The 26,470-nt window shown below is 38.7% G+C and overlaps 1 protein-coding gene across 1 annotated transcript; it reads right to left on the bottom strand.

Annotated features, from left to right (window-relative positions):
• Positions 1-9,317: 9,317 nt before the first annotated feature.
• On the bottom strand, positions 9,318-25,931 carry LOC139736455 (large ribosomal subunit protein eL33-like). Its single transcript, XM_071647204.1, has 5 exons — positions 25,911-25,931; positions 13,955-13,994; positions 12,804-12,956; positions 10,967-11,114; positions 9,318-9,408 (listed from the first exon to the last, which is right to left on the bottom strand). The coding sequence occupies exons 2-5, from the start codon at positions 13,969-13,971 to the stop codon at positions 9,385-9,387; spliced, it is 342 nt and encodes a 113-aa protein (XP_071503305.1). The 5' UTR covers positions 13,972-13,994; positions 25,911-25,931; the 3' UTR covers positions 9,318-9,384.
• Between the last annotated feature and the right edge of the window lie 539 nt (positions 25,932-26,470).

The raw sequence follows: 26,470 nt of genomic DNA, 5'->3' as shown, positions 1-26,470 counted from the left end.
CTGAGTCGCATGATGGGGTTGATGGTGTCGTTTGTTACCATGGTAACCAGCCTGTTCCCTTCCAGACTCTGAAATACCCATGGACTTTGTACAGTACTCATCATCTTCAGTAGGAAAGTGGTCATTAAGGTTTGCATCATCTACATGTTGAAGTTTTTAAGATGTAGCTAGTTAGGAATTAAGGAGGAGAACTGGATGGAGCATCAAAGTTTAGGATGAGGAATTAACAGTTATTCGGAGAGTATAAAGTGGAATTATATATAGTGGAATTCTACAAGAAAGAGAAGAAAAAAAATGACAGATGTCTGAAAGGTTTTTTGTTTGTTTGTTTGTTTGTTTATTTTGGTTCTATTTGTTTGTGCAAACTTCAAAGATGCCATACCATGTAACCCAAAAATCAATTGTGATAAAGTTCACAACTTGTGGAAGTGAATTTATATCAGCATTTTTTGTTGTTGTTTTTTCGTTCTGAAAGTAATACATAGGCAAGATAAGTTTGCACTCTATGTTATTAAGGCCACAAAAATTTATTTAAATTCTGTAACCGAGTGAAATATTAGCTACAATCTTACAGGACCCTTTAAAATCATTCTGTAGTCAAACTACGATATTATGTTACTTGATCAAGTACCCCATTTATCTGCATCAATGGTGAAAATTGCCACAGGAAGCAACTTTTGGTGAAGTTCTTACCTCATCTCTGCCCCATGCTGCACATATCACCTTCTGCAGAACAAACTTGGAAGGCATTTTTTTTTTCTTTGTGATCATCAGCTCAGTTTTGGGTCTTGAAGAGACTTGCCTTGCTCAGGGCCTAGAGGGCAGTACCTTTGACCACCCATAATTTGTAGGTATGCTTTGGAACCATCACAGTTGCTTCTTCTCCTGCATTCATTTTCTCTCTCTAACATTATTATTTTTAATGAAAGAAAGATATTATTCAGATGGGTGAAGATTCAGGTGTGAGTTTCTTCAATTTGTCTCCCTCTACTAATTAAATTTGTTTAGATCGCAACTGCTGATCTGGTTCCTTTTTTTCCCCGACATGTTTGTTAATCTACAGCTCAGCAGTTGCGATTTTAACAAATTTGATTTGTAGAGGGAGACAAATTGAAGAAATTCACACCTGAATTATTATTTTTGTTTTCTCTTTTGATAGCTTGCCCAGCAGGTTTTGAGCTATAATATATTGATGCAAGTCAAGAGAAATGCAAGTGCATTATAATTATAAGGATATAATTATTCCAACTAACACACTATGTACTCTCTTCAAAGTTTGTATCAAAGGTAAAAGCTTCCTTTTAAAAGCACACAGTTTCTCGCAAACTTTGTGCAATGATTGCGATGTGTAACACAGTGCACATACATGTTCTGGTGAAGCTAACATCATGTTCTGTAATAAGAAAATCAAGTACTGAGTAGTCCAAGGATTCTGCTTCATTAACTCTGAAATCCTAAGGTGTCTTTGAGTCACCAAAGGACATTAAAGGGTCTGATTCACACAGTTATACACAGTACTTACTGCAAAAATAAAAGATATATGTCTCCATTTACCACACGTTTGTTTTGTTCATTCTGTCTAACAACTTTTGTTTCTAGACCGCTCGTAATATTTGTCAGAAGTCGACTGCTATCTGTCAAGATAGGAAGCCAACAAGACATAGATGGCTCTCAATGGTCTGCTATTTTTAGTCAGATATTGCAATGCTAAATGGAATAACAGGTTTTAAAAGAATAGCATTCCTATAATTGAGTTTGCATTCCCAGTTGATTTTTGAGCTGTCTCTTTGTTTTCAGGGAAATGGATGTACATTGTATCCATAACAGATCCTTCTTGTTTTTATAGCCATCATGACATTCTGACACTCAACGTAATATAAAACTCCTAAAATGCCATGTCTTGCATAGCCAGTAAGTATAATGACTCTCAACAGAATAGTTAGTGCAGGTGATCTTATTTCATGCTTGGCATTGATTTATAAGAACATGCCACAAAATGTTTCTTCCTTATCCTACGCAAAACTGTAAACTGCATTTTGGAAGCTCATCAGTACACTTATGCCAAAGGAATATATAAACTTGGAAAGAAGCACGGTGAAATACTTTCAAAATGGCTGCTCTCACACACTTCCTCACATACAGGATAATTTGGACGATCAATTCTGAAAGAAGGTTTGTGTAGTGTTTATTTGTTTGTTTTATGCAAACTGCCAGCATAGACGAAATCATGTTGGACTATGTTTTATGGATGCCATTTCCATTTTGTTAAAAACGAACACACAAAAAAGTGAATCAGTCAACTAAACATCATGTTGTCATACAACAGTCATTTTCTTGTGCAAACTTCGCCTGCAATCATGTATGTGAAATATATTCATATTTGTGATTGTGTTATATGAAGAAGCTTTACCATGTTTTGGTCTGATGGTTCTTTAACCCATTGAGGACGGTCTGATTTTGCTACAACACGCATTTCCCATAGACACTTGCCCGAGTATACTCGGGACTCGTCCTCAACAGGTTAAGTATGGATGAGACTCTATGTAAGTTTTCTGTGGTCTGGGGAAGGGGATGGGAGAAGAACTATTTTGTTCCTGATTTGTTGATGTATGGCAAGAGAGATGATGTTCTTGTAAATACATACTTATATTGTAGATATTTTGTAAAGATATACAAATATTTTCTGGCCTTCTATGTTACCATATACACTGACACATTTGTAGGCAACTTTTGATTCGTTCAATTTTCCCATGCAGTCCATCACAACGTATGTTGCTTTTGAGTCCGAGTCTATGTAATGACAGTGGAAATGGATTTGGTGTGTGCTAGTAAGAAGACGTATATTTGAAAAACTGTAAGACAGTTATATGTGTAAAGTTTGGAATAAGCCAGGAATGCCATGAAGAATGGAAAGTTATTGAAGTTTATGATTTAATGTACGTTGAACTATCACCCATGTAAATTGTATGTTAGTGTAACCACATGCAGAGGATAACCATGCTCCCAGCATTTCTTTGAACTGCATCATCTTTTCTTACTCACTCTGTGCAAGAACTTCTGCATTTGTTGTCTTTTCAGCTCGGAAATACCTACTTCCTTTCCATTTATGTGACAGCTGACTTGTATTTGTATATGGACTGCACAGTTCGGTGTGCTCTCTGTATTTCTGATGAGGAGTTCTAAAATTGATTATTTTGTCAATGCATTCCACATCTGTACATAATGCCATTCCAGATTGTAAAGTGTTCTTAAGGAAAAGCAAGTCTCATATTTACTTCTTGTGTGTATGCTTCATTTGTATCATCACCAGTTTGTTTTCCTTTTTTCGTCGTTTATTCATCACTCAATGCTTTAAAGAGTGGAAACAGTCAGCATTAGTAAAGATGAAACAAGGACCAAGATTATTAGGTACCAAAGGTGCTCTCGGCAGCATGACAATTTTATTGCAGGCTGGAGTTAAAATCCATCAGAGGGGTCAGTCTAAAAAGAGATTAAAGGATTGGGTGCAAATTTTGTTTAGTTTCTGTTGTCATAAGATGTTTGTTGAATGTATTGTGGCGGTCTCCAAGAAATTTTAGCACCATCTACTTTAGGTTGCAGTTCATGTTTGGGCCATATGTAGACAAACATCTTCCTTAAGTTTTTAATGGTGTTAGGACCAAAGTTCTTGAACGTAACAAGGCATTCAGATATAGTAAACCCAACTCACATACACCTTTCAGAACAAGCTGTTTGATTCGGCAGCCTTACACAGAAGTCATACAATGCAATTGTGTTACGAAAACATCTCATAATATACCTCACTGATTGCAGTTTTAGAACTGCAAGTCGAGGAAATCTGTTGATTCTCTGTGAATAGCAATGCAGTAGTTGTAGATATATTGCTTGTGTTACTTCCTTTGATTTCTGACACAGCCTTTGGTACAAGCAGTCTTATTTTCCGTCGATATTTACGTCGATTTAGGGCAATTTGTCAATCAGTTGCATTCTTATTTTGTACATATTCAGATGTATGAGAATGGCCAAAAAGCCTATTAACACAATGAATATGAAGATGTATCTGTTTCCATTTAGATGTGTGCTAGTCTGAGGTCTGAGAAAAAAAAAAATGTGCTAGGAGCGGAATGCAGCATATGTTGATGTATAGTTCACAAGATGTTTTCGAGAACCCACACATTATAGCACTATGAGATAAGAAATGGTCAGTGGATTTGCAATGTGAACCACACACAAGACATCATCTCTCATTGTTGTGAGAAAAGGGCCTCGTCTTATCAAACCTGCAATTCTCGCTATCGCCTATGACGTAAAAAGTACCCGGATGTGGCTTTTTCGTTAAGATTTAGTGCACTTGGTAGCAAAGGCACTTCCGGCGCGGGGCATAATTTGCACAACGCTAGCGTGCGCGTACGTGTACCTTACCTATAGCGCAGCGCCGAACACGGATACTAGTACAGTAGGCCGCTGTACCGCCCGAGCCAGCGAGTGGCCAGGCCTGTCATACTCGTACACTGTAGTCCCCGCCGGCGGCCGGCCTTGCATTAGCATGCACCACTGCATGCACGCAGCGCATAAGCTAATTACATAACACATACCGGTACGGCGTACTGCTTGATCATGCGATCGATGTGCACATCACAGATCAGTCATCTCTGCATACGCTGAAAATATGCTGGAAAATATTCACCCACCTGGATATACAGTATATCGTCATGGAATGCCCATCTTTTTTTTTTAAAATTTTGTTCTCTGTCGAAATGTCGCGAACACAATCGGGAACGAACAGTGATCTCGAACTTATCCTGTCTCCGAAGCAATTTCTTCCAAGTACTGTAAGTACGTACAATGTACGTAGGCACTATAGGCCTACTACATACCTAGTGCTACTATAATACTACCACTACTAGTAAGTCGCGCGTGCACGTACTGCGCTGTGGAGTCACCCGCAAACTTCACCCACGCGGCCACGTCACGTCTCGCATGCCAGCAAGGGTCCTATTTCTGCAGATTTTTTTTCATTTATTGTCGTGCGAACAACACAGGGCAGCTTCGCAGCAACAACCAATAGTCGTATTAACAGCAATTTCTTAAGAATGGAGAAATTTTAAATCATATTAAAGCTGTAATTCAAGTCGAGAAAACCGGAAGTACACGTAGAATACAGTCGGTTGTGTGTGTAAATAGCATTAGTCACGTATCACGCGCGTACGAACGGAAGTGATTTTGCTACCGGACTATCCCATAATGCACCGTAAATGACGCTTAAATCAACATCCGGGTACTTTTTACGTCATTGGCGATAGCGAGAATTGAAATCAAGTTCAAATATCATAAAACTTGGCGATCGACTTCAACCTGCCATTATTTGCAAATATCTGTATTATAATATAAAGATCAAACTTAATTACTTTCAATGTGTATGAATTGTATTAATTATATAATGCTGACACAAAAAAGTATATATTTATCTAACTTAAGTACATTTGTATCTTCGTATTGTATCTAAATTCCCATGTAATTGAAATTACTCTTATGGTATAAAAGAGTCGCATCTCCACCTAACGATACCCGTTCATAATCTTGATGTCAAGAATGACAGAGTAATTGCAAATTCCATTACAGCCAAAATTTTGTGATTTACTTTTTGTTTCCCTAAATCAATCACAGCTTTGACAGGTTTGTGATTAATTCATTTTGAAAAGATGCGATGGATAACAATTATACACGATGTACCTCTTTATAAGACAGCACCCCGAGCATGCCAGGAGATTGGCCATACACTGTGTGCACAACTGTACACTACCTTTGTCACTTCTAATGCTTTGTGTATACCGCAGGACTTTTTGTCAGTTTACTTTTGTTGAAAGTAAGTATCATTTTGAGTGTACCTGTGCGACATGATACTGTATACGCCATATATTTCTCGAATCTAAATTTTCGCGAATCAGAACTTCTTGACCATTTCACGAGTGGTTAAATTTGCGATCGTGGAGTCTTATACCGAACGGAGAAATGTATACGCGTGTGTCACATTCATAGCGTGATCAGAGTCAATATTTTCGCGTGTCTTTAATTTCGCGAATAGCACCCGACTCGCGAAAATAAAAACCTCGCGAAATATTCGGCGTATACAGATTTCATAAATATGCTTTTATGTGGAAAAGTTTTGTGTGTACTAGGGGAAAACCCAGTTTTGTTTCAATGAAGGTAGATATTTCACCTACCGTGGTTACGTTTAGTCAAACTGAAATACAGTGTATGTGTAAATTCCTTCTGTGTGTATGTTCATAAATGCACTTGCAACTTCCTTTTTATCTGAAAAGATGAAAACAGCTGTACATGCTTTCAGTAGCAAGAATTAAAATATCTTTACACACAAATACTCAATATTAGCTTTTAGTTTAAAGTACATACCAGACACAAAGGTTCACACTGTTTAGTCTCTTCAAATCATATCTGTTGCTGCCTGTGTGTTTTCTCAATGGTTCTGGCCTCCAAGCGTTACCGGCGATTTAATCCTCAGTTGATAATAAAATTAGATTCACATTTATTAAAACATTCATCCAAAAGTAAGCAAAGCCACGAGTGCATTGCATGGAGGAAGCCTATTATGCAACATAGACTCGATTTATATGTGCAAATTTGTGGGGACAGTCTTGTAGCCAAGTGGTGCATTCCGTTTTCCCAACTGGCACACAAATGTTCTTGTGTCCTGTTCACAGACACCCTATATCAAATTAAAGGGGAAAAATGCAACTAAAAATATCATCAGAATATGTGGATTTCATGATTATAAAACTATATTCACAAAAATATGCAGTGTCATGTGATTTAATAGTTATATGTACCTTCCATTCAGATATTGTTTAGATGTTACGGTGTACCATAAAATTCTTTTGATGGAGGGTAAGCTCCATATTTATCTTCATACTTTCACAGAGCTTTTGTGTGATTATGATTGAACTTGCTCAAGGTACAATGCACAAGTTCAACTGCCTGTATTATTGTGACACTTGATCATCGTTAAGAAATTGGTTCTATCTTATGTAGTGAGGTGAAGAGAATGTGAATACATTCTGAAAATTAGATCATTTTAGGCAGAGACATCTATCAATTTCAAGAAACATCCCTCCTTCTTTTGTGAACTGTGCCTATACAGTTGGTTTTATCACTTCTACTTTAGGCCACTCCTGCTCTCACGAAGTCCTCGATACTGGCAGCTTTCTCTTGTATCGCAATTTCGTTATAGCAGAATGGTGTAGTACATAAAGATATATATATATATATATATGATAATTTCGGGGGCAGAACTTTCACTATGTTGTCATGGGAATTACATTGTAAGCGTGTTCATTATAATGGTAGTGCATTCTTTTGCTGAACACCATGGAAAATTCGAGGAAATATGTCAACTCAACATGAACAGTCAAATCATGGCTACATGTTACTTGCTTTATGATTTTTATGATTTGTTTTTGTTTTGTTTTTTTTGCTGCCTTTTAGTTCAGTTTGAAGCAAATAAATAGAACATGTCAAACTGACAGGATATTATATCATTGTCTTGTGTATTGGTGTGGATTGTTGAAGCCCTGGAAAAGTTGCTGGAGAAGGAAAAAAAAATGTATTGAGAAAAATCGACTGAAGTTGTTTTTTTAGGGACAATAATTAAGTTCCTTACATATGTCCTCATGTGGATTTTAAAATTGAAACAAATTAAAGAAAAAGTCTTTGCCATGGAGATAGATCCTCAAGTGATATGGCATGCAGTGTCAGTGTAGTTTAAATTTTACAAGAATTAACATTTTAACAAAACAAATTCTTGTTTTTATCTCTGTCCATGCGGTCCGAAAATTGAAAATTGTAAGGTAAGAATTTTTTAGCATCCCTTCGTTTTCAACATCTGTCTTGGAGCTCCTTGACTTTGATAACTCGCAAGCCATATAATACAGTGTATCTGTTTGTGAAATTGGTCCACCCCGAGGAAGTGACAAGTACCAACACACAAGCCATATTACACACACACAACACACACACACACACATTTGTACACCCGTTCTCGACAGTGTGGTTAAATTTTTCCTGTAGCATTGAATAGTGTTTAAAAGCATCGTGTAGGGTGTGGGTACATATTGGTGTGATCATACTTCATGCGATTTGTGTGTTTGTATGTATGCATGTTTGTATGTGTGTGTGTGTGTGCGTGAGTGTGTGATGTGTGCACATGCGGTCAAGAGAGGCATTGTGTAACAAAATTGGAAATGCAAGTTGGGTGTGCACAGTACACACAAGGTGAAAGTTGTGCGACACTACACATGCTATTGTGCTGGTTGTGATGCTGTGGAAATTGGCTGCCAGAGAAAGTTGATGTCGAAGGTGTGCACTTTCACAGTATTTTGACCAACTTGAACATTTCAAACCCTTCCTATTGAATATTCTGTAAATGTCCTTTATGAAGTGTCCGTTTGTCAGGGTAGTCGTGACACATACGCATACACATACACACACATATCGCACAATATACAGTCAACCTTGCCTAAGTTGAATTTACAGGAACCGGGGAAAATCTATCGAGTTGCGTGAATTTCAACTTTAACAATATAAACGACACACGTTCACATCCACCTGGGTCAAAAATTTTCCTTGACTTATGCCAATTTGTTTATTTTTCAAGGTCAACTTGGGCGAGATCAACTGTATACATACATACATACATACACACAGACACACACACACACACAAACACACACACAAGGTATCAGGGTATATAACACCAACTCATTCTCTTTGAAAGAACCAGTCTGATTGGTTGTAGAGAATGAAGCTATTTTTCACACCAGATATTAATTATTTGGGCCATCAGCAAAACAAATCATTTCACCGACCAGTAGCACCCTTGCCTTCAAAGTAAGTTGCTGATTTTTTTTTTTTTTTTTTTTAAAGTCTGCCTGAGCATTCTCATTGCAAATGTTTGGCCGATTCAATTTAAAGCCTATGACTCATATCAGGTTTAATTATCTGCAAAATTACCATTGATGTATTAGTACTTTCATATTGCATATGTGTGTGTGTGTGTGTGTGTGTGTGTGTGTGTGTGTGTGTGTGTGTGTGTGTGTGTGCATTGTTTTTTATTTGTTTTTGTTTTTGCTTTTGTTTGGGGTGGTTGTTCCTATTCTTCCTCCTGCACATTTAATCTTGAAACCAAATGTTTGAATGTATGATACCACATCACCATACCAGCCACAAGCATTCTTAGTACTACTGAAGACACCGTGAATACAAACCACAACAGGACAGTGCAGATGTACATCATCATGTAAGTTCCTTTATTACACAACTGATGCTTGAATTGTAGACTACACTGTATACACTGACATCACTCGCTCTTTAGATCTGGGATGGGTACAGCATCTGTATGCACACAGAGATAAGAGAATGGAGAGGGGGAAAATAAGTTACAGAAAGTGTCAAAAAGTGGCTCAATAGCCATGAAATTTACTCTGAAAACAAAAGTTTTATTTTTCATATTCATGAAATTCTTCCATCGAGATGTTTTTATTGCAACTGATTGACAAATTGCCCTACATCGATGTATATAAGCACTGAATTGATCAGTGTTTTAGTAGTAGCCATGATAAAAAATCATGGGCGTACATACTCGAGCAGGATTAGAACCTATGACCTCCTGATCACCGGACAGGCGTCATCTCCACTAGACCACCGAGCTTTCGCCAGACAGCAAGTGTTGGTTCTAATCCTTATAGCATGCAGTGGGTACTGCTTTATTATTCAAATTCATGAAATTCTTCCGTCGAGATAAATATTATGTCGATGTAGGGCAATTTGTCAATCAGTTGCAAAAGTTTTATTGATGACAGGAGCCCAAAGAAGTAGATTTGAATGGAAGCAGCACCTAGCACATTGTCTGAAGTTGACTATTTGAATGTCTGTGACATCATCAGGCAAGATACCCTGTTTCTGTATTATAGCAATGCTATCTGTTGCATAACACTTCTCACTGGCTGTATCTACACAGATACCCTACCCCCTTCTGTCAAACCTTCACAACAAATACTTGGATTAAAAGCATTGTCACTGATTAAACTGGTTCAAGGGACTGAAGAAGTTTGCCAACTATGTAATGGCTATTTAATCATCAAAATTAGAACTAGAAATGATTCCTTCAAAACTTAAGAGAATAAATCATCCCTGGGGTGATAAGACCTTGTATCTGCAATTTTGGTGAGGATGAGTTTTTTGGATTAATGGTCAAATAATGGGTTAAGTGATGTCCTGTCCAAATCCCAACTGTCTTACTCCAAAAATGAAGCCACCACGGCATGTCAAAGGAAAGGCTATCCCATTCGCCACAGTGCTTTGGCCGCCATGTTTTTGGGCTCTCCTGAACATTTGACATTTTGTAGATACGAGGTCTTATCGCCCCAGCGACGAAATATTTCAACTTTTACCAAATGAAGACATTTCTTTGCTTTTACTTTACAGTTAAAATTATGATAATGAAAACATATCAAGTACAGTCAACCTTGCTTAAGTGGATCTCGCATAAGTTGAATAATCGCCTAAGTCGAAGGTCTTTTTTCAAATCCTCTTCTCTTTATATTTTATTGATCTTAATCCCTCATAAGTAAAATTTTCTCTAAGTCGAAGCTATTTCTTCAGTCCAAATAGATTTGACTTAGGCAAGGTTGACTGTATACAGTAAAACACAATATTTTCGCGGTATGATATTTTCACGCATTGGAGCTGACGGCCTTTTATGTGGAATGAAATTTTTGCCAGTTGCCTTAACATTCAATGCATATAGTGTAGACAAGAGCTTTCGCGTGCATTTTAATTTCGCGAATCTTCCCTCTTGCGAAATTCGCAAAATTAAAATGCACGCGAACATTCTTCGTTTTACAGTACTCTTAACTAGACGCAGATTACACAATATTGCTCATCTTCTTACCACTCGAACCCTCTTGCCGATGGCCTGACCAGGGAGGTTGCTCTTGAACTTGGCACGGCACCCTCCACTCTTCCCGTGTGTCTTGATGATCTTGCCCCAGATCACTCTCGTGTTGGTTGGCTTGTCCTTGCCAGGGCATTTCGTCTTGCTGCATAATGCAATACAATACAATAATTATGTTTATTCAATTTAATTTAATTCTTACACAGAGTTGTTTGTATTGCAACTGATGAATAAGTTGCCCTACTTGTGTACATCTACATAAATAACAATATTTACATTAATGTAGGATAATTTGCCAATCAGATGCAATAATTATGTTTGTCTAGAGCTCCTACAAATCATATAAGTGGTTTAAAAGCACTTTGCATCACATTAAAATCTACAGCGCAGTTGATATATATGTGAACATAAACCCTACTGCGCTCCAATAAAAGACTTCTGTCTGCTTATTTTTTTCTATAAATCATACATACCAGCAATAACAAATTTTGAAACAAAAACAGAACAGAGGAGTTCATGTTTGTTTCCCAGTCCTGGTTCACAAAAACAAGATTGCATATCACACATGCACCAATAACTTGTCTCATATTGAAATGAGGAATTTTGAGAACTCCAGTAATGGTGGTCCTGAGCATTCAAGCTGGATAAATAAGCCAGTTCGGAGTTCCACTCTGCGCATGAGCAGAAAAAAGGTCATTCGGACCAACAGGCACGTTGGTTTTTAATGTCACTGGGATAAGCGTCTGTGATGTATTATTATGTATAATGATTATTCATGTAATCCTTAAAAATCCTGCTTGCCAGCACATCCACCTGACAGCAAAAGTGGTATTTGGCAATATCGATAGAAAGAGGTTGTTCTTACATTCAATGTAAGATAATGAAATGGATGCTTTCCCAAGTGTTAATTGATGGATCATTCTGGCCATCTGGTCTATGCGAGCTCATTCTTTGTTTAAGCAGGACTGATGAATACCATAAATCGTTGCATAAAGCTTATGCATTATGTCGCTCTGAAAACGAGTGAAGAGCCCCTTAACCGACTGAGAAAAAAGAAAGGTAATTCGGACCAATGTGCCCATGAGCTAACTCCGAACTGGCTTATTGAATAGCGCTGTACAGATAGCTGGAAACTGCTGAAATGGGTGATCATACACAGTCAGAGAGGTACAGTACAAGTGTATATTGTGCAGTGCCTGTCATGTATATGGTATATAGTCCAGTTGAACTTTTGTGAGACAATTCCTCCTGCAAACTGATTTGACACTCAAATCATTGAATCAATGTTGCAGCAGCCACACACAGCATATGCTACATCTTAAACAAATGCATCAGCCTTTTGACTTGATCTGGATTCATTGAAGACAATAAAAACAAAACAGCTATATATCCAAATATATAATTTCAGGGTAAAGATATACAGTAATTGAGTATCCAACTGCTTGATCATACTGTCATTGATACAGTTGTATGCGTTTTGTCATTTTAACCCCCCATTTCATGCATCCCTAGCAACGCTGCACACTGGCACTGGTCCAACGATCCCCTGACCAGTAAAAATCACTGTCGGACCAGTAACTTTATCAGGCATGGACCAGTAAAAACAGAAAAAATGTGTACTTACTGGTCCAACAGACAGGTTGGGCCAGTAAAAAAAAAAATGTTTTAGTGTTTAGCCCTGATCCCTAGTGTTCTTTGCACTGTTGATAATCTAACCGTAACTTCAATCATTGGATTTGATAACGGTGCAAGGATAAATTCCAACTTCTAATTTACTTAACCATGTGCTGTTCTGTAGCATGCTTCTAAATTCAAAACCCCAATCTTCACTCACTTCTTGGATTTGTAGACGTAGGCACACTTCTTGCCCAGGTACCACGTGGCCTCCCTCCTGTTCTCGACTCCCTCTATTTTGAGGAGCGCCTGGTTCTCATGCTGGTTCCTCAGGCCTCTCCTGTAGCCTGTGAAAACCGCCCTTGTGTAAAGCCTGCAGAGAACAACATGCAAGAATAATGAATACAAGTCAGGTGATAGAATATAGGCAAGCAGTATGCTGATACACACCAAGATGGCCTGTACTTTATCAAAAGGAGGAAAACAAGGTACATATATCAAATTTGCTATTAAATGCATCATATGCAATATTTCATGATGATAATCCTCCCTTCTTCCTTATCACTGTTGTAGGTAAGAAAGGTGTTATTTACTTGGGGGAGCCGTTCATTCCTGAATTTTAAATATCATGAACAACAGAGGGGGAAAATGATTTCTAAATGCCATATGAAACAAATATTTCCTACTTCCATTAAACTGTACAATTTAGTGACAGATTTCTCACAAAGCTGCAACCTCAGCAGATCTAAATACACACTGATGCACAGTAAAATACATACTTTTGACAACAACAATCATGCTTTGGTTAAGCATGGAAAAATTGCACTTTGCATGCTAAATGGAAATCAAACTTTAGGGAAAAATCATTAAAAATTCATTTCCTTACTTTTGATGAAAAGAATGACAAAATATCCTGAAAAACAAAATGCTGGTATTACTGTAAAACGAGGAATGTTCGCGTGCATTTTATTTTCATGAATTTCGCGAGCGCCAAGATTCGCGAAAATGATATGCACACGAAAGTTCTTGTCTACACTGTATGCATTGAATGCCAGTGGCAATTCGCAAAAATTTCATGCCACGGAAAAGGTCACCGGCTCCAATTCATGAAAATTTCGTGCCGCCAATATATCATGTTTAACAGTAGTCAAGGCAGATATTTGCACTAATTATTCAGGTACACAAGTTTAGCCTTTCAGTGGTCTCTTGCTGCAGGGTTTTAAAAATATTTAAAATAGTAAATAATGGCTGGCCTATAGAAAAACACAACAACAAAGTATTTTTTCCGTAATACAAATTTGCTTATTTTTTTCTAAATCCGTGATAAAAACCCCTTACAGTAATAGAATGAAAGAGCTACTGTATACTTACCGCTTTGATGCTACCATTTTGATGGCTCCCACCTCAGACCCTAGAAAACCAATTCAAGTGGAGAGATTATATTATTGCATAGATGTCCACATAAAGCTTGACTCTACAAGTGATAATTCACATGCACAGGTGCATTGACCTGTATCTCTTTCAGCAACATATCAAGAATGTGGTAGATTTGGGAGTGGTGTCTACAGTGGACTCCCGTTGTAATGAAGTCCTTGGGGCCAGCATGTTTCTTTTGTTATAGACTCATCTACAAGTTGTAGTGATAAGCACAATAATCAGGGTGTGCATTGTGTTTTTCTCACTTCAAACTCTTGTAACTTCTCAAAGAATAACCAACTGACTTCAAAATTCACACACAGCATGTTTACACATCAGTTCTCACATGTGGAAACCCAATTGATGATTTTCTATCATTTACTGTTAATCACTGATGACTAGACAATTACCAAAATGTCGTACAGAATGAGTATTCAAACGTGAGACTACCACAGTACCAGCAACAAGGTATAGTAAGGGGATTAGATCTCGCGGAGGGACTTAATGGTCGCGCATAGCGAAACTGCGCATAGCAAGCAATATTACGCGTGGTTCTAAGCGCAAAATTTGCCAATATGTCCATGGAATAAACATACTTGACAACTGCTAAACATGAGAAGGAAACAGGTAAGAAATTTTGTTTCGAACAAATTTTTCACTAAATTTCCAATTTTTTACCTTGTAATTTACCTACCTAGCTTAAAATCTGTTTTAAGGATGTTGTAGTAGGGCGTCGGCAGCGCGATGCGCTTTTTCATCCCCTTCCAGAATTCACGCACTAGTCGTGTGTTCACATGTCATCTTTAACCTAAATCTCTGGTCTACATGGCGTAAAACTACTATAAAACATTTATTTACAATAAGAGAAATCTATAATATTGTTGTCAAGACATATTTTATCAAAAAGACACGTCTTGGTTGAAAAAAGCACTAGGATATTCAAGTACTCTCACGACCACCAGATGCGTTCAATGCGCGTTGAGCATTGGGTTTACGTAGGGCGCGCGTTTGGTCGAAAAGTGGACCTCGATTTAGGCTTAAAACTCACCTTTCCGACCTTTTCGCGGGTTTATCCTGGGAATAAATCCTAACAAATTTGGTATCATATGAAAGCTTGTGGTGGTCTCATTCTTCTTCTCCTACGCCGAGTTCAGATATCAAGACGTATTGCTACCTAAATTCAGATTGAAGCCCAAACATCGCTATAACTCAGCTGTTCCGCCGACTGAGTAACTCGGCCAGGATACTGTAGGAGGAGTCAATGGTGCTGAATCCGAAAATGACCTCAGTTTTTCGCTTATTCAAGAGGATGAACCCGCGAAATGGCGATTAAGATACTACTGTCAGCATAGCAACGGCATCAGCGAACAAAGCGAGGTGGGGCCTAAAGCCTTTGACACTTGGTTACACGCCACGCCTCATATGGTTACAGCGCGCACTTACGCGAAGTCCCAGACAGTCACATGATCGCGTAAGTGGTCACATGACTGACCTGGCGCGAAAGTTTGCACTTCGCGGGTGCGCACGTGAGTTCAAGTACATACAGTACTATAATGTACGTGCCAGATTCTCTAGCTCATGCGTTTGTTTTGCACGCATTGTGATGAGTACGACGTGCAGCCCGGCGGCGGCGCGCGCTGCACGCCCGGGCATACTAGTATACCCGGCAGCGGAGTGATCGATGTATAATGCATAATGTACGTAAACGGCAAGTATGTACGCGCTTTAGCGCGGATCGACATTACAAGCTATTGAGTGCGTTGTGTCTTTTGTAACTTGTGTCTTGTCTCTCGAGAATTCCACTTTTTTAAGCTATTCCACTGTAAAATTCATTCGTGACGACAAGGCCTCCGCTGACTCTCCGTAGATCGATTAAACCGACACCATGCATCAAACTCAAGATTTCGAAAGCGAAGATCTGGTAAGTGATTTTCTGTCAAGTTTCGAGAGGAGCGCTCAGCACAATGTTACGTACAGTGACATCGATGCGTTTTTCAATCACTATGAAAACTACGTCGAGAGTCAGCGGAGGTCTTGTGAAGATGATGAAGTAATCCTCCCAACAACAGAATTTACCGAACAATGCCTGCGTGCATATGTAAGGGAGGTGGGAGGAGTTACCTGTAACACCGAAAGTCAAATCCATCTAGGTAATTTAAAGAAGAAGACGGGAAAAATGTGTCGTACAGGGAAAGGTGAGAACGTGGTTGGCATGTTTTATCGTAACGTTGTGGAGGTTGGAGAGTCATGTTCCAAGATTGGAATAACGGAGGGGGATGTGCAGGCGGTGTTGGGAGGGGAATATGATGATGAGAAGAAGGGATGGGAATCTCTCACAAACGGTGTTGTTCTCGAGTTGTACGTATGGGGGAGAAAGCGGGATCTTTCCACAGAGCATTTCAAGTCATTGATTAGGGGATTTTTTGATGTTGAGTGTAACATGAGTCGTAGCAGACTGAACAAGAAGATCAAACAAATCATGGGAGAAAACGAAAAAATGAGGAAAACAAAATCGAAGAGGATGAAAAGGGAGGAATTTCTGGGGAATGTGTTCATCATTGATGATTGTACTGTTCGACAACCCAAGAAACCATGTGTGAAGAAGGTTGAAAGAATTCACAAGACAAAATCACATCAAACGGACTGTAGATGTAGGTTTAAGAAACAACGAGACAAGTGCGTAGATCGTTACAAGAAAGAGGTCGTAGTCTTTAAAGACAGACTCAAGAAAGTCAATGAGAAATTACATGAATGTAAGATGAATTTGGCTGAATCACTTGTGCAGAACAAAAATCTGAAGAAACAAAATCAGAGAAAGAAGAAAATGTTAGAAGCGAGAAAACTCAGGATTTTAGAGATGACAAGAGAGTTCGAAGTAAAGAGGAGAAAGATAACAAAGTATGAAAAGGAACTCTGTGAACTTCGAAAATGTGTCAAAGAAAAGACAATATTGAAAAGTGTGGATAAGATGAAGAGGAAGAGAAGACAGTGTAAGATGGTGTACATGAAAGGGAGGATGAGTATTCTCAAGAAACTCAAAAGGGAAAACAAAAACCTCAAAAAACAGGTTAGCAAATTGAAGAAGACTGTTCAGAAGTACAGTGGAGAAGATGTGACCGTTGACGTGAAGGATGGGGGAAGATACAATGAGGATGTAAGGAAAGTATACAGGGAATTAACCTGTAACTGGGGTGTAAGCTACAGAAACGCCGAGCACGTAACACGAGTAGTTTTGGAGGGATTGGCAAAATTTCAGGCAAGTGAATTACCCAAAAAAGACTTCGCGGGGGATATCGTCACTGAAGCTCACACACTCAGTCAAATCCAAGTAGCCGATACGCTATTAGGGGACTCCGGGTCGAGACTAACGCTTGGGGGGGACGGGACAACCAGGGAGGGGCACCACTTCGAAGCATTCGATGTTCACACGGGGGATGGGGAGTGCTTAGTAATGGGGATAAGGGAAGTTGTTGGGGGAACAGCGGAGGAGACTTTAGAAGCAATGAAAATAGTACTAAAGGATGTCTGTGACGCTTTCGGGGGAGATGGGCGGGAAAAGGAAATAATTGCAAAGATAAAGAACACAATGAGCGACAGACATATTGTCCAAAAGAAATTCAATGAATTACTGCAGTCTTATAGAAGGGAAGTATTACCCACAGTCGTTCGGGGTTGGGGGCAATTTTCCGACGTTCAAAAAGAAAAGACAGCTAACATGAACAATTTCTTTTGCGGGCTTCATTTCATTGTGGGATTAGCAGAGCAAGCAGGGCAAACCATGAAGGCGTGGGAAAAGATGATCTTTGGGGAGGGGTCTGTAGGGGCACGGGCAATTGGGTTTTCATCTAAGTTAAATGAGGGGGGGACCGAACGTCTCATCAGGACAGTTTGTAAATCAATACAGGATCGGGGGTGTGAAAAGTCGGGCAAACCAGTTCATTTCAGGACATTTCTGAGGGATAAGCACCACGGCGAATATTCGGTTCCATTAGCTCCTTTTAAGGGAAATCGATTCAACATTTTATTTCACAATGGGGCGGGGGTATTTTTTCTTCACGATGATTTAGTTGATTTTTTCGAACACCACAAAGATGACAATCTATTAATGAAAGCAGTGCATGCGGACCTCCAGATACCACAATACAAAGCGGCCTGTAAGGCATTAGGATTGGTTGATAAATTCGTGACAGGCCCTCTGTGGCAAGTACTGGAAAATAAAGACCCAATGTCCAGCATGGACAAAAGGTACAAGGATATGGCCAAGAAATTCGAAATGTGGGCTGAGGACTCGTCTGAAGTAATGAATGGCACTTGTGTTTTTGATGATATCACAGTAAAAAATGACAATGTGTGTAGATCCTTATTGCAAAAAGAAAACACAGACGACGTGACAAAGCAACTGTTAGAATTACTATTCAGTAGTTTTTCTATGTTGGCTAGTAGAATGTTAGAGGGACACATTTCGGGAGAAAATCAGGACAAAGGAGAAGACATCAGATGTGTACCCAAAACCAACGTATCCGTGGAACGCGATTTCGGTCTTTTGGATAGACTCATGCGGACCAAGCCAAGTGCAACGACCTTCGCCCTTGAAAGTATTATAATGTACAGTAAGAACAGAACTGGAAAATGGTTGGAAAAGTTGAATCCGGAGCGCAGGAAGGTGGTACTGGAGATGGCGAGGAAAATCAAACATAAACAGCGACAACAATACGCGAAACGAGCGGCAAGTCTGTGGGAAGAACGGGAAAGGCGTCTTCGGGAAAAAAAGAAAAGTCGACTGGATAAAGAAGAAAGGGATCGGGTAAAGAGAGAACAAATATACGAAGAAGTAAGAAAGACCTGTGGGGGCATTTGGTTGACTGAAAAGGAAGTCGAAAAGGGGCTGGAGAAAACATGCACAGAAAAGAAAAAAATGGAATTGTTGAAATTACAATTGAAAGCCCGGAAGTTTGTGTTAGGGGACAAAAATGAAAGTGGAATTCTCAATGTAACGCAAAAAGGAAGGATGAAGACAAGTGACGAGCTGAAAGGCCAGGTTGTAACATTAATACGTAAAAACAGAGAAATGCAACAGGTATATGACGATGAAGCTAGAGAAATAACTGATGTTATGTGCGCCCCTGAGGCCAAAGTTACTGTGTTCAAAGAAACGATGAAAAGAAAACAAATCGAAGAAAGTGAACGTGCGAAGAAAAGAGTTAAACGAGGACGAGAAGTGGGGTACAACAATTTAGTTGGAAAACTAGTGAATCACTTGGTGATCAGTGATGCTGGAGAGGAAAAATGGCATGAAGCAATTATTTCCAGCAGGTCTCAAAATGGCATGCACTTCACATATCTAAGTACACCAGATGAAACCTACTTCTTTACAAAGGATGAAGTTAAGGAGGATCTAACAAACGGAGACTTGTATGTGAAAGAGCTAAATGCTAATGAACTTCTAGGGTTCAAGATCAAGCATAGATTTGATGTAGATGGAAAAAATGTATGGTACACAGGATATGTAATTGAATGTGAAGATGGAGATGGGACTGATCGAACGTGCAAAGTGGAATATGAATGGTTGGAGGGAGAGGCCGATGAAAGTGATGAGGAAGCTGAACTTGAAACATGGGAGGGCCCATTGCTACAGGACTATTGGGATGGTGATGTTCGAGTGATAGAGAAAATGTGAAGTGTTTTTCCTTTATTTCCTGATGCTTAGTGATAATACTCTTGTCATACGCATACACGCATTACCATATTATTATACACTCATTCCAATGGAGAAATTGACTCAGAATATAATATTATACACAGCGCATGCTGTGAGTCAAATCTCGGTGGATGCCACTCTATCTAGGGTAAATTGAACTCAGAAGATAAGCTTTCTTACCTTACCTTTTCTGCACCCATCAAAGTTTCAATCAGCACTGAACTTTCACGGCACGTCTGCACATGCATGTTCTTGCGATTTATTGCAGTTTACTTGCACATTGTTGAATTGTTATCATACACACGTTACTTTCACCGATTTGTCGAAGTACTTTGACACTCTTATATCATATTAAAGTAATATTTCGAATTGCATACTAGTATTATACCCGTCAATGAATCAAAGACAAATAGAGCCTGTTTACACTTGATTGCATACATGTACAATATGTGTAAAAAAAAAATCTTGATGTATATCTATGTGAGTGGAATATCTCGAGAGGAAAAGACAATACGAACTCCTACTGTGATGTCGTATAAGAGTTTAATTTATCTGCATTTGTGATTCCCACTTTTCAAAACACATGACATTGTATGTATTTAAATGACTGCTTTTCGCTAAATGAGCGTAATAACACTGATAGTCGAGTATTTTCAGTGAACAAAGAACATGTTTTCTTCAAACTCTCGACTTAAAACAAATGGGTCGCTATAGTACGAATCTATGCATCCTTTGCGTCTGTACGAGCGTACATACGTATACAGTCTTTGACAATGGATTTGTCTGTAAATATTGTTATCTTCTAATACTCGACACAGGTTTAGTAAAAAGATGGTACCCGACATGAACTATCACTGCATATACTTATTACACTGGGTGTAATAATTTTGTGATCGAAACTCTCCAACTTATAAGTGGATCGCTCGTTCGAATCATGCATGCCCTGGTAGAGTATGCTCTTTGACGATGTATGATTTTGTCCATCACTCAATTTAGATGGAGTAAACTGGTAGTCTGCTATGGTATATAGGCCTATACCCATACATGAATATCAACACTCTATTCTTACACCGTGATTTTGCGGTTCAAACTCTTGACTGTATATATATCTTTATGATACAACGGAGACACTGGTACGAATCCCGTATTTTACGCGGAGAATGTTCTGTGACAAAGCATCAATAATCATTTTGTAATTCCTTCACGGATTACGCTAACAACAGCAAGACCCGCTGACGAATGCACAGATTCCCTAATTCGGTGAATTAACGGCACATTTACCATTAAGTTTGCACTGGAGCACGGCTTCAGATGCCGTTTCCCACTGGAAATATCTGCGCGATCCTGAAGATCAGGTAAGCGCTTGGATGATTCTCTCAGACGACATGTAAGTCACTTTAGATAATATTTCTCACGCGTGTTCGTACCAATATTTCACGTATGCCTTCACAAAACCCATCAATGGAGTATTATGATATGTTGGTATATACTCAACATTAATATTTTTCTCAAGTTGAAATGCACCATGCATGCTACTATATTGTTATGTCGCCGGGTATAGACGGATGTTATCTTCATGTCTGGAAGTAACTTGCATACCTTGCACACAAAAATCACAAAACAACTGTTGTTACATCAACTCGCTGTTGATTATTGACTTGAAGATGTGCATTTAAAAGTACCTGATTTCTTATTGATTGCATGCACGTGCTATAAGGCCTATAAAGTCATTGAAAATCGCGGTATAATAAGAAGAAATGTTTCAGATTGACATTTGCTTCTGTTATACATTTTGTGTACAATAATCGGCACATTTTCAGAAAGCAACATCTACCAGGATTACACAACTTACCATGATGGTAAATTAGTGGTATTTCATGCAAGACCTCACCAATTCAGACAACGAAAATGTCAGATTAACCTATATAGGTCTGCAAAGTCTCATTTTACATATATACATCTGGACACCCGCACTCAATAGCAAAAATAACATTCTTTGTCATTACGGTAAATGTTATGATTGGTATATACAATTTGTACTGTATCATATTGCACGTTATAACTTGAAGAAAGAAAACTGAGTTTACGAAATAAAAAAAAAATATCATCATCATTGATAACTTCATATTTCGTGTAGATAGTGTCTTAAATTTGTCATGGGTTTATTTAGCCAGATTCTAGGAATATTATAAGCCCCAAAACAGGGGTGGATCCAGGAATTCCATAAAGGAAGGCGCCTGTACAAAATCAAAGGGGGCGCACGTGTCCTCCGCTTTTGTTTTTATTTCTTTTGTTTAAACAACAACAAAAAAAAAAAAGTCGCCTGGCGGCGCGCCCTGTGTGACCTCTCCTGGATCCGCCACTGCAAAAATGCAATAGCAGAAATTAATGATTACTCAGTAAAACGCTGAATTGAAATTTCAAAGAGCTCGGTTTGCTATAATAAACTTATCAGGTTATAGTTCGAAAATGAAAGTTCCGAACAAGTTTTTGCAATTTTAAATACCATTGTTAATTTTATCATGCCAGTTCCAGAAATTTGACGTTGATGTTACACTATAATAGCAACTATCATGTTTTATAAATAACACTTGATCAGTTCATATTAAACCGGGCTGCTTAGAATTTTATACAGCGTCATTTTACTTTGATTTTGAAATACAGTTTAACTGTAAGTTTGGAACACCACAGCTCAAATCTTAATATATGCCTATATATTATTACAATCTTCTCCTGACCGTCCACGACAGTGCTTTTATAACTTTGGGGGAAATAAACGAAGACCTTAAAATATTCAAAATATCGGACACATTAAATAAATTACACTCATGCCAATTCCCATGCATGCGATGAAAATGTTACATGTATCTAAATTTACATCAGTCGGACACAAGCCACGTATTCGGTCACACAACACACACACAGGCGCATTCACGTACGTGTATACGACGCCAGCTGCAAGGCATTGATATTATATACACGCCTGCACTCACTATACTCACTTTACATACAATAATTGGAAACTACATGAGGTAATACCATCAATGTGAGTGTTTCTTAGCAGGCCTACAGACCTTAACGTTGTCAGCATTTGACTGATTTTTTTTTAAATATAAAACATTGAAGCTGTGAACATTATGATTTCACTCCTATTGACGCCTTTGAACATGGAAGGTGTCTTCCTCAGGATTCAGCACAGCTTGTACAATGACATGCGCAAACTTCCTGTAAGAATCAGCACACACACAAAAAAAAAAATATCGTAAATCAGGATAAAAATCAAAGAAAATGCATATAGCATTCATATAGAATTACTGTAAAATCAAATACATTTTTTCCAAGTATATATATGTAAATATATATATGCTAATAATCAAATATGAAAGTTCTGCGTCGGTGTGAAAAAGAGAAAGAGTAAAAACAGTCATAATCTAATAAGAACACTGCAGGAGCTATTTTTTTCTTGGGGGGGGGGGTTCCTGCAGCATTTTTGTATTGCTATTTTTTACTCTTGATTTGTATACATATATATATGTATATATAGATATATACATATCATATATATATATATATATATATATATCATAGGGTGTTGCATTGTAGGTATGAGCTATGACGGAGGAAGAATTATAGGCCCTACAAGGGCTGCTAGCAGACGTTGCAGTATGTTTACTTTGCCTTTTATTGCTCCCAAGATTAGGGAGCAAGAAAAGGCAAAATGAACATACTGCAACGTCTGCTAGCACTGTAGAAGCCCTTCTTCCTCCGTCACAACTACATACATGTACATATATTATGTATGATTTAAGCTGATCATTGTAATAATCACAACCAGTCACAGTCACACCCTACCCCCTCCCTCCCCCCCCCCCCAAAAAAAAGAAAGATATTGTATATTCATTTTAGGTCCTATGTACAATTTGTACAATGATCGCCAGATAAAAAATAAATCGAACACCACAACAACCATTTTATGAAAAGTGGAGTGCATACTACAGTGTATGTATTAAACGAAAATGCAACAAAACAATGTAGGTACAATGAAATGAAATTATTCGTATGCAATCGCAGTAAATCGGCTGTACAGGTTTGTGTATTCAAGGTTCAGTGTACTCAGTAGAATGCGCGGTCTCGGCAAGGGGCAGCTCGCAACAGACTCGCACACACCCTGCACACATACAGCGCATATGCAAGCCGTGTTCGCCCGGGCGCGCCGCACACACAGGTAAGGTATGCATGCAGGGTACGTCAGTCTGCGTGGCACGTCCGTGAAAGTAAAATAACATCCACGAATTCAAAAATTGCCTACTTCTATACAGTGTACTTGCAAAACGCTAGCGCGATTTATGTACAGCTGCATGTACAGCTGTATGTGCAATGTACTGTATAGGTTCCAGTATATTGTGAAGTGTATGCAAGCCGCTTGCCATTCTCCGACGCGACAGGTATAACGAGCATGCTTTATGCTTTATGCTTTATGTATGACCGGACCGTACACCTATATAACAGAGTGTATCGACCATGTAGCGAGGTCGAGTCGAGTATACAGTACTGTACATACGTACGTGCGAGCCGGCCTGCCTGCCTGCCGGCCATGCTGCATGCACGCACGGCGAAGCGCCAGCGCTGCCATCTAAAGTATGCATATGGTAATGTTCCCATGCTAATTAGGATGCGCACCTAGCCTTAGAAACACGCGCGCTATTACTTGATAAACGCGCACTGAATAGCACCGCCCACTTGAGTGCGCTGAACAGTGATTTTTCACTACGCTCGCGACCCACGTTTTCGCCAAGGTTTTCACAGCGTGAGGATGAAAAATACCCTGTTTTTATTTGCTCATAACTTCATCGTTATATATGATTATGGTGAAAAATTTTACACATGTGTTTTGTTAGCTATGGACTCTACGAATATGTAATTTCTTGCGTGAAAGGACATGTACTTTTCCGGTTGCAAAAATCTACCAGACACCCTAGTTGTAGCCTAGATGTGTCATGTCGTCTCACTTGTCTCGTTCGTAGCCGATAGAATTCGTAATTTGTTAGATCGATCGTTTATAATATTCTACGAAAGCCGAAGCACATTACAGCGCAAAGGGGCAGACACTTTCACGCATGAAACTACATAGGGCAGCTGCGTGACTAATTATATACCCCAAGAATTGAATGCAGAAATTCAAATCCAACATACAAACGGCGACAGCGCAATACTCCTGAGCTCCATCACCGTATCATCAGGAGATTCTGGGAGGTGATTTTTCAGCATTTTCGTGATATTTATTGAGAAATTCAAGTACGATTGTGGAATAATTCTATTATAAGAGCATCACAAACTTTCGTGCGCGATATCTAGACCCCTCAACTACACGCGCAGTGGTTTTGCATTTTTCACTGGGGATTTGATGATGTCAAAATATTACTGAAAAGCCTGATAACCAAGATCAACAGTAAAACAATGATACCATATCTATGGATTATAAATAGCACATAGGAAAAGCATTAAATTTACGTGCATTTCACATGTATTGTCAAAGGAGTAAATTATTTAAAGTTATCTTGATTCTTGGAGCGTGTACTGCAAAATCCATTTTAATGCGCACTTGTGAATTCAGAGTATTGTCTTTACATGTGAGTAAAATTTCAGGCAAATTGAGAGATATTTTAAGCATCTATTGATATGAAAAACATCAGGGTGTCGATGTATTGGACACCCAACCAAGCATGTGCACTCTTCTTCACAATGTCGCCCTCTGTCGGATGCATCCCACTCATATAGCCATGCACTGACTCTGCCAGATCGCAATTTCATCCCAATCATTGCTAACTACATTAAATGATTTCTTAACAAATACATATTTCTCTCTTCAAGGCTGCTTCTGCCTGAGAGTCAGCTACTTTATTTCCATAAATATAACAGTGTGAGGGAATCCATACAAAGAAAATTTTTATTCCCATGTATGTAATCTAACGCGTGAGTGTAGTGTGTCAATGAACCTCAATTCGAGAAATACGCATTAGATGGAGACACCTCATATGGGAGGCTAGCATAATCCTCTAGTATCTGCATGGTAAAAATCGATCAAGACATTTGAGAGCTTTCTCAGAAATGAAAAATGTATTCTCTACATATCACTGGTCATTTTGATACATTCCTTTGCATAGTTTTGAATAAAAATACGTGTAAATTTAGCATTTCCACTGGTTCACTTACTACTCCAGCGAAACAGCAGTAGAAAAGGCTCGTATATCGTGAGGTCTGCATAATGTAAAATCTCATGTCATAAATCTATAATTAATGATATTTTCATCTTTTTTCACACATAAATACTACTGATAGAATATTTAATATTTATTCATGTTTATTAGGATAAAACAAATGACTTTAAAAACTTAAATATTTTGAATAAATGAATATACATGAACAAGGCTGTACTTCTGGGTCTTGGAGACGTTGTAAACAACAACCTGCATTAGCATTTTTGCATGCATGCACACATTATGTACGCATATACGGAACGAACGAGAAGTTGTTGAAGTCTTGGGATAAATGTTTAAAGACACTAATTTCTCGTGAGTATTGACTTAAATGAGAATGTTACCGTTGTCACATGGTTGTGAGAATGTTATCGTTGTTAAAGTTTGGCGTGCATCTTGACCTAGCATTATCGTGGTTTCTGTCACCATTCATTTCATACTCCATTCATCGTCATGTGTCACTGCTGCAGTGCTGGGCACTGGTGTGGTGGTGCATGCAACTCCTTCCTTCCCCAC

This window comes from Diadema antillarum, unplaced genomic scaffold (assembly GCF_040938485.1).
Source record: "Diadema antillarum isolate AM-2024a unplaced genomic scaffold, OU_Dant_1.0 seq00000648_RagTag, whole genome shotgun sequence".
Lineage (NCBI taxonomy): Eukaryota > Metazoa > Echinodermata > Echinoidea > Diadematoida > Diadematidae > Diadema > Diadema antillarum.
Note: the sequence above shows the minus strand (reverse complement) of the source record. Positions and strands in the feature narration are given on the sequence as shown.